The sequence below is a fragment of the Pteropus alecto genome, unplaced genomic scaffold (assembly GCF_000325575.1).
Source record: "Pteropus alecto unplaced genomic scaffold, ASM32557v1 scaffold100, whole genome shotgun sequence".
In the NCBI taxonomy this organism is placed as follows: Eukaryota; Metazoa; Chordata; class Mammalia; order Chiroptera; family Pteropodidae; genus Pteropus; species Pteropus alecto.
In genome coordinates this window covers 5,412,087-5,421,305 of record NW_006430723.1, presented here as the reverse complement: position 1 = coordinate 5,421,305, position 9,219 = coordinate 5,412,087, and the positions used below count along the sequence as shown (strand labels likewise).

The window sequence follows — 9,219 nt, the reverse complement described above, 5'->3', positions numbered from 1 at the left end:
TATAATGGGATATAAACCTAAAAGCAACAAATGAACAGGACAAACAGAGACTCATGAACATGGACTATAGACTAATGGTTACCAGAGGGCAGAGGTTGGGGGAAGGGGGGAGGTAGACGGGGTAAAGGGTGTCAAATACGTGGTGACAGAAAGAAATCTATGGGAGGTGAACACACAGTTATAATATATATATATGCTTTATTGTTAAATTGTACACATGAAACTTATGGGATTTCAGTAACTAATGTTACCATTAAAATAAAAAAAGAGTCTGAAAAACTAATGTGTCTCAGATGTTACTTTGGAAAATTCTGCCCTATTGCTGGATCCAGTGGAGCTGTTGGGTTCCTGGGTGTGGGGAGGAAGGGTGATGCCCAAGTCTCATATGCTCATCTTTCCCCTCCTTTTCTAAAGCTGCCTTCCAGGGATTTCCATGGCACCCTAGGGATCTACTGAGTGCAATTAGGAAACAATTAATATACATTTTCTCATTTGATCCCCAGAAGGCAGGAGAAATATTATCATCTTTATTTTACATCTAAAAAACTGTGGCTTAAGAGTCCTCAGGATTGAATGACCACACATATACCAAGCATTATGTTTGGAACAGCTTCTAAATAAAGGGCTCCTTTCACTGGGCCTTGCAGAGTTCTTTAAATGTGCAATAAACACATGAAATTCTACCTACTTCCTTATACTTGGGGACAGCTAAGAGGTAAGAAAAGAAGCAAAAAGGAATCACAGCTTCATTTTCCTCTATGCTGAGAGAAATGGTGTCCTGATTATGATTGTGGTCCCGCATTTTTGAGGCACATCCCCACGCTTTAGGCCCAAGGGAACCTGCACACCAGCGGGGGCTGCATTCTTCATGTGGCTTTGAACTGGTGTCTACAGGAGTGGCATCCCGCCCAGGGTCCAGTGGTGTTGGCAGGTATTTCTATTTGTCCTTGACACCTCACAGAGTTCAGTCTCAGCTTTAAGTTAGGAATGGAATTAGGAAAGGCAGAGGCATAATAAAGTTATGAAAGGGTGGGATTAAATGAAACAGACATGACAAAGATGACTGTCCCTTACAGGCCTGCACTGCTCTATACTTAACTCAACCCTAACAGGGCTTCTTCCAGAAGAAAATCTGACCTGATGGCACTGCGGGGAAGGTGGCGACGGTACCAACAGTCCTCGTCACAGACACTGCTGCTTCTAGTAGCACCACCACCCTGACCACTACTAATCACCAGGAGAAGCTTTTAAAACACATTTCGTCATTTAGCCTAAGTGAGTGGAGAACGTTGAACAAAGGTGGATATATTTGAGAAAAGAGAAATTTTGCCCCAGAGGGATCGTATTCCAGTGTGTATAAAAAGACACGGGGGCAGGAGGGGCAATTAGAGGAAGGAGTGAAGGGAGAGGAGGCTACAAGGCTGGTTTGCACTGGTGTGACAGGGCCTGACACTTTCCTGTGGGCAGAAGCACACCAGAGAGAGGGTACAAGACACAGCTCCAAGAAGACTGATGGCCAGATATATATACCAGACAGATCAGGGAGCAGAGAAGCAGAGCTGTGATTAAATGGACATGGCACAGCTAATGGGTCTCAGCATCCAGGCCAGAACCTGGTTTTCCTGTTCTCAGTGGAGAATAATATCCACTAAAGCCTACTGAATCTGCAGTAGAATTTTTCATCTCTCCTTTCTCTGCTCCCTCCCTCTCCATTGTATTGCACAGCCTGAGGTTCTTAATTAAGTACTTCTGTTAAGTTACCACCCAGGATTTCACAAAGACAAATAATGTATGTGTTTGAGCTAGAGGTCAGGGAACAACTGTAGACAATGATTCAGAGCATCCATCTTCCATTTGGCTGAACTCATTGTGATGGAATTTCTCTCAGATCCCAATGAGTCAAACTCTCTCTTGACGTGGGCATGGCTTTAGATCAAAATGACTTCCAGGGCTGTCTCAATGTTCCTCTTGGCATAAGAGCACTCCGTGTGGCACCACTTCTGCCCTGTTTAAACCGATGCTCAGGCATTAAAAGGTTGCTCTGAAGAGCATTCTTGTCCTTAACTAAGGATGTAAACTCCTGTGGGACTATCTCAGATGCAAAGCAGCGGCCAATGTGCTTCTCAAAGAACAATACTACAAAGCCTCTCTGAACCATGGAACAACTTGTAATATTTTAGAGCGGCCACTAAGCATGTTTAAAAACAACGTTGTTTAAAGCCTTAATAGTTCTGTGTGGGGCCAATAGCTAATCAATAAGATAGATGTGCACAAATGAGTAAATTCTGAGTTATTTAATGAAGGAGAATTTTATGCTCAGAGCTACAGAAGGTAAAAAATATACACTATCCTAAAACTTATTGTAGTGGGTTTTAAACTGTTTGAAAGCTGTTATAGTACATTTTAGTTTTTCCAATTAAAATTGAACGTGAAATCATAATATATAAGACGGATGACCAGAGAGCTGTCCGGGTTTCATGGGGTTTGGGGGAAGAGAGGAATCTGAGGCTGTGCCCACAAGGCCTCTTCCTCATCCTTCATCCTCAACACATTGTCCCTTAACATCGGCGCCCACAGAACCCAGTCTGTAATCTGAGCTAGTTCACCTCTCTCCCTTTATAATAGACTAGAAAGTACTCTGGGTTAGGCATGCACAGCCCTGGCCTTCACTCCTGTCACTGCTAACCACTAGCCTGATCCCCAGAGGAAAGATCTCTTAAATATCCTCCATTTCTTCTATTATAAAATGTGAAGAGAAAAAATACACACACACACATGCACATACATTTTCACTTCAAAGATTTGTTTCAAGATCAAACTAGATTTAAAAATGGCATTTTTAAAATTCTAACATTTTGATAGATACACAATATTGTTTTGCATACAGTAAATTTATAGCAACCTTAAAAAGAAAATAATAGAATGATACATCTGAGTATTATGATGTAAGGGAAGACAGAGTTAAAAAAAGCAATTCCGAGTTTGGCTATAGCCTTAGAGGGATATTTCACTTAGGAAATCTTCACTGAATATTTGACTGACTATTGGGGCGATAATGATGAATGCAGGGTTCTACTGTATAATATAGATTCTGGGCAGAGAGTACCATCAATTATTGAGCATCTAAAATTTTTACACACGTAAACATATACACCAAGAGACGCCACGTCAAATGAGGAAAAACATTAAAACCAAAACAAGGAACTCATGCTGGGTGTAATGGTTTGGCTACAGGCCAAAGGGGAATACCCATTTTCAGGTCTCTTCCAGAAATGCTGTAACCCACAGTGGTAGAAGCATCTTCCAATGAGCCCAGGATGGCAGCCTGTTCACACCTGGAGGGGAGCAGTTCTTATAAGTGTTTGAAGTTTCCAGTTGGCAGATACCTAAGTCAGTTTCTGACTCACCAATTCTCCCCTGCTTGCCTTTTCCACCTACCTTTTCCTTTCAACCTCTGCTCAGACTCTCTTTCAAAAATTTTCACAAATGCCCCAGCAGGAAAGAAATTACAGCCCAGCGAGGCACTGAAAATGAGCACTTCTCCCTTCCTTGGAGAATTCAGGGTCACCATTATGGCCTCCTCTCCCATGCACTGTGACCTTGAGGCTCTGGGAAAATTGAAAGTCTATTTCTTTACTCTACTCCCTGCAGAAAATACAATATCAATTATCAATTTGGAGGGAATGTTAACTGGGATGAAATGGCTGGCAATGGAGGCCAAATATGAAAATGAGGCAAAAACTATCAGAAATTGCAAACAGAAATAGTTCTTAAAAATGCTGTCCCTAAATATAAAAAGGGTGAGCTCTGTTGATTCTAGTATTCTGCAGTGATTTCTATTTTGTCTGCTTATTTGTTTTTCATCCTCTCCCACCACAACCCAGCAGAAATCAATTCACCTTTGCATCAAAGGCTCTCTTTGCATTGTCAGAAACTGCAAATACTCATTTAATGCCTTCAAACAATGCTACACCCCAGTGTGCAATGATATAGCTGTGTCTAATTACGTGACGTTTGTTAGTCAGCAAAATATGACAGCACAGAAATCCTTTTCCATTTCCCACAATTCTCCAAAATATGTTCTGAAAGGGAACTCTCGACACCCAATTCTCTAAACTTAAAAATGCAGAGTCATTTTGAGTCTCCTCCAACTTTGATCTCCACATCCCTTCTGGAGCCAAGAACAAAAGACTTTTCGCCCATAAATATTCTAATATCCATCCTTCCTCATAATTCTGACTGTTATAGTCTTCTCCATGCCCACATTCTGTCTTGCCTGAATTACTGCAACATCCTCCCAATGGGTGCCCCTGCCTTAACTCTTCTCATCTCAGTCAATTCTATACACTTTGCTCAGTTAAAATTTCCTAAGCACAACTGTGAACATGTCGGCACATGATTAAAATGTCTGTGGTTTTCCTCTGCTTACAGAAGACTTAAATGATAAACTACAGACAACCCCATTTGCTCAATGCCATCTCTGACAATGCCGTGTAAGCAAAATGAGAGTGGTAGCTTTGATTCTGAACTGTGCTGGGTACATGGAAGGCACAATAAGTATTTGTTAAATGAATAAGTAAATGAAAAATGGATAAATAGTTGGATGGATGGATAGATGGAAGACAATTGGGTGGATAAATAATGTCTCTTTAAATTGTTTATTTACAGGATTAAATAGAATAATATATATAAAAGTGTCAAGCACAGAATAAAGTTTTGTTAAATGTTGGGCTCCTTCCCTATTTTCTCTATTTCTCTCCTAGTACCGTTCCATCCCCATCTCCCAAGCATGAAAGGTCAAGACCAAACCACGGAAGGATCATGTTTTCGACACTGTCGAATTTGTACCCAATACTGTAGGCAAGGGGGAAATACTCAACTTTGGGTCTTGCATTTAGGAGAGATGCCCCTGGCCAATTTGCCAGGAATCAGCTATGATGACAAGATGGAACACAAGATGGAACAAGATGTTAGATGGGTAGCTCTGGGGCTTACAACAGAACAGTGCTAAAACTGTCCGGGGCCAGCACTACATGATGCGGAAAAGAAGGGACAAGTTTGCAAGAGAATTCTGAGGCAGGATTGGTAGGCTTACTGGACGTGAGATAGAGACAGACTCTACCACTTGGCCTCAGCCTCTCAAACTTTGCCCAAGGTTCGGATGTCCCTTATGCATTTTTTTTTTTGTTTTTTTTTTAATATTGAAAGTAGAAATCATTTGACTTTTGATAGCTGAACACTAACAACAGCAAGCCCTGGTATAGCGAGTTTCTACTGCCTTTAATCACTAATGTCACAGTGGGTGTATTCCCTACGGAGGAGGCAGAAGTGCCAAAAAGCAGAACTCCCAACAAGGAGAGCATTCTGAAAGGCACTTTTTGAAAAAGCACAGTTTGTGGAAGAAACCAGCTGTCTTTTAATTGCTATCTGCACTGTGGTTTCTCCTAGGGGTTGGGGAAGGGAGTGGATTAAAGAAAAAGTGTGAAGGCCATAGGCATGAATAGCCAAATGATATGAATTTTAATATATACTTTTAAAAGGGTTAGGCAATGATGGAAAGATATGACTGCTTCCCTTTCGTTTCTCTGTTAAATTAAAATTACTTTAAAAGTGGAGTGGCTACCTCTTTGAAAACATTGCAGAATTTTAAACTTTGGAAAGACTTATCTTTCACAGTCACAAATCTATGCAAAAGCCTTCAGCTCCAGGAAGCCCAGGCTCTGAGTCAGTGGTATGGTGAAGGCTTTGCGCACTTTTCTGAAAGGTAGCTGCTTGGAATGAGCACCCTTCCATTTATGAGTAAAGCCACCTAGTTATCTAAATGAAACAGAAAGATGCATAAAATATTCTCCTCACCCCAACTAGATAAGAAGGCTGAGCTCTCAAAATGTTATTCATAGTCAATAATTTAAGAATTTTGAGATTATCAACTACAGCATTTCAAAAAAATAGTAGTTCCAAATAACATTGTAAATCTCATTCCCTACTCTAGCCATACTTCTGAAAAGAAGAGGCAACAGGCATGCATTTAAATAGAATATCAAAGAAATGAATCCACATTTTATTACTACTATTCATCTTGGCTAGTAAATGGCCTCCATACCGTTCTTCATTCATTAAAAATGGTTCATTTCCTTTGGCCTTTATTCATTGCCTAATATTCCTAATGAACTTAATGTAGCAAGTGATGTAATCAGACAAAAGAACTGTAAGAACGCTTTTCTGCCACTATAAGCAGAATTAAATCATATTTAATTAGGATTTTAGTGTTCACCCAAAGTCTCAGTTAACTATTCATCACACAGTGGTGTTTATTCCAGGCATTGTTCCTTCCTCTCACTGAAGTGGGAGAACAATGCAACCTCTTAGGCTCAGTACTCTATGTTGGGTCCAATGCTCTACCAGGCAGGTGGGTGCCTAACTAGGATTAGTTACTGCATTAAGGTGGCCCTTGATACTCCATGGCCATGAATTTCAGAAGTGGCATCCAGGACAGAGCAATGGTGCCTGGTTTACAACCAGAGCAGAAGAGAGAGTCCAGGAAAGCTGGAGAGACTTGAGAAGCAGTGGCTTCTAAATAGATTTTGCCAAAAATAGTCACTGCATTTTGGTGAGGATAAGAGAATTCTATTTCCAGAGAGAGAAGCTGAGATTACAAAAAGGTGGGGAATAAGTAATCTGTGGCAAGAAAGCACCAGTGAATTCCAGAGGAGCAAGTCACAGCTGGTGCACCCGCCTGGAGGGCGTGTCAGGATCAAGGGCTGGTACCAAACCTCAGGGGAGCAGGGAAGGCCCTCAGGATTTGTTTGGTTTTTGTTATGGTTTTGCTTTCTTAACAGAAATGTACAGAGTGGAAAAGCTGTTATGAGAAACACGATTTGATACTAAATAGTGCAGTTTGGAAAACAGTGACAATTCTACAGTTGTCCAGTGAGGAGTCAATAAGACCTTGGATCAATATGATGGCAGTGAGGTACCAAAACGGGGCCTTTTCAAGAGTGTCTGTGAAGGAAGAATTAATTGGTGATGAATTGGACAGCCATTACAGAGAGGTAAAGAAAAGAGATGGGTAAAAGCTGCTGGATGCATTCTGAACTGATTCTTACTCTGACTCCCACCATGTCTGTCCTTTCTTCCCATCTGCCAGGGCACAGGTCCATACCCCCTTTCCTGCACAGTCTATAACTCTGCACAGCATATAACTCTCCCTACACCGAGCCCATGCAGCACATATGGCCAGGCAGAGCCATATGGCAGCCATCCTGCCCTGTCTTGAATGGCTTCTGAGTAGGTTTCATATTGCTCTAAGCTCCTCAGAGCAGCAAGTTCTCCACAGCACGTCTGTAATCATCACGGCCCAGTGCCTGGCACACACTGCACTGTCAGTGCCAGGTAAGCATTTATAGAAAGAATAGTGAAAGTGGGAACAGCACAGTGGTCCTCGAGTATTTCAATAGGGGCTAAGGTCCTGGCTAAGTGAATAAAATCTCTCCTTTACATAAGTGCTCATAGTGACTCAAAATGATCATCTGCTGCCCAGAGTTGCTTTCTGATAAAGGTCAAACAAGCTTAAACAAACAAAATAAAATCTCCATTTGATTTGACATTTCAAAAAAGAGCCGAGAATCTTAGTAGATGATAACCTCTATCTTCCTTGTGCAGCTCCATCATCAGACCACCAGGCAGGTGTAACAAGACTCCTCACAAATCTCAAATATGCATTAGGTTGAGTTTTCTCATTTAGTCACTAATGAAGGTAATTCCTCATAGGGATCAAGCCAAATATCAACCATCAATTTGCATAAAGGAAAAAACTTACTAAGATTCTGTTTATTGTATGTGCCCAATAACATAATCTGTCTCATTTACAGAATAATTTTATGCGGTACTCACATATTAATAAGCTTGTGGAAGCTCAGTATAAAGTAAATTCTTCTGACATAGATAAATAATATTTTAAAGCTTATTAAGGGACAACGGTAACTTCACAACTGCAGCACAAGCATCTTAGGTGTTCGGCTGATATCAACACTCTCTATATATCTTAGAAACCAAGAGACCTTTAGACTTCCAAAAACACTGTTCATGTCCGTTCCAGAATAAGCCTGAAAAAGGGAAATCATGAACTGGTCCCAAAGGAAATGATCATGGAAAATAAATAGTGAAAATCACCAGCTTCTTGGACAAATCAAGTCCTCGCTACATACTCTATGTAAAGTATATCTATATAATCAAATAGTAGTTATATCCGTGTTTGCATCTATGACATATTTCTGAGCAAAATAAACTTTTAAAAAATTATGAATGATGTTGGATTACCCATGGTTTAGATTGCATCCATCTGTGCACAGTCTTGATCCAACCATCATAGGGGGAAATTATGCTAGAATATGGATGCTAGAAGACTGCAAAGGGGCCAATCTCTTTCCTCATAGTTGTCAAACTCTCAGAGGTAATGAATAAAGAAAGAAGCCCCAAGGAGCTGATTAATGGGCATTCCTTCCTGAGTGATTCATATACCATTCCTGCCTGTGTGACCATTATGGATTTAACAACATTAAAGCAATGCTATTCAAACAGGTATGAAAACATTACAATGCGATGGAATGCTGGATGAAATATCATTTCTACCTCTCAGCAGACTGAAACAAGCTGAGATAATTGCATCAACAAGGCAAACTGACTCAGCTTCCAGATGCCATTCAAAGCTCTGGGTTTTGTCTTCTAAAACTGCATTATCTGGTATAATAATGGCCTAATGGTATATTCAGAATCAGCCTCCCCCTTGCTGTGGTGCCCAGTGGATGCCACTGATTGCATCTCCTCTGATCCAATTATATTTTCTGAGGCTTAATACCAGAATCAATGAGGAAGCCCAGACTCCTGTCAAGAGCCTGCATTTGCTGGGCACTCCCTGGTACGGCTCTGGTCTTCAGGACGGCTGGAGGGTGAGGAACCACATAGTGAAGACCAGGACCCAGTCTCTCCTGAGTTGAGAGCTGGAACGTGAAATTATTTGAGAAAAGATTTTAAGCACAAGGGCAACAAGTGCAGACTGCCAAACACAAGTGAAGACGTGCTTAGAAAATATACCAAAATACTTCTTTTGCATTTTTCTTCAGAGCTATTTTCATTTTTGAAAATAATTCATTGATTTTCAGAATTTAGCTATCTTCTCATTACACTCTATTTCCCATCTCCCCTAAGCTTTCAAATCTC

General features: G+C 40.8%; 1 protein-coding gene across 6 annotated transcripts in view; it reads right to left on the bottom strand.

Annotated features, from left to right (window-relative positions):
- CTNNA2 (catenin alpha 2) overlaps positions 1 to 9,219 on the bottom strand; it is a 988,991-nt gene that overhangs the window by 564,528 nt on the left and 415,244 nt on the right. For 2 of the 6 annotated variants that reach the window (XM_025049498.1, XM_025049506.1), the window contains exon 7: positions 5,425 to 5,432. The exons of the other annotated variants lie outside the window; for them this stretch is intronic. In XM_025049498.1, the coding sequence (XP_024905266.1) occupies positions 5,425 to 5,432 (8 nt within the window). The remainder of the gene's footprint in view (positions 1 to 5,424; positions 5,433 to 9,219) is intronic. 6 annotated transcript variants of the gene reach the window in all.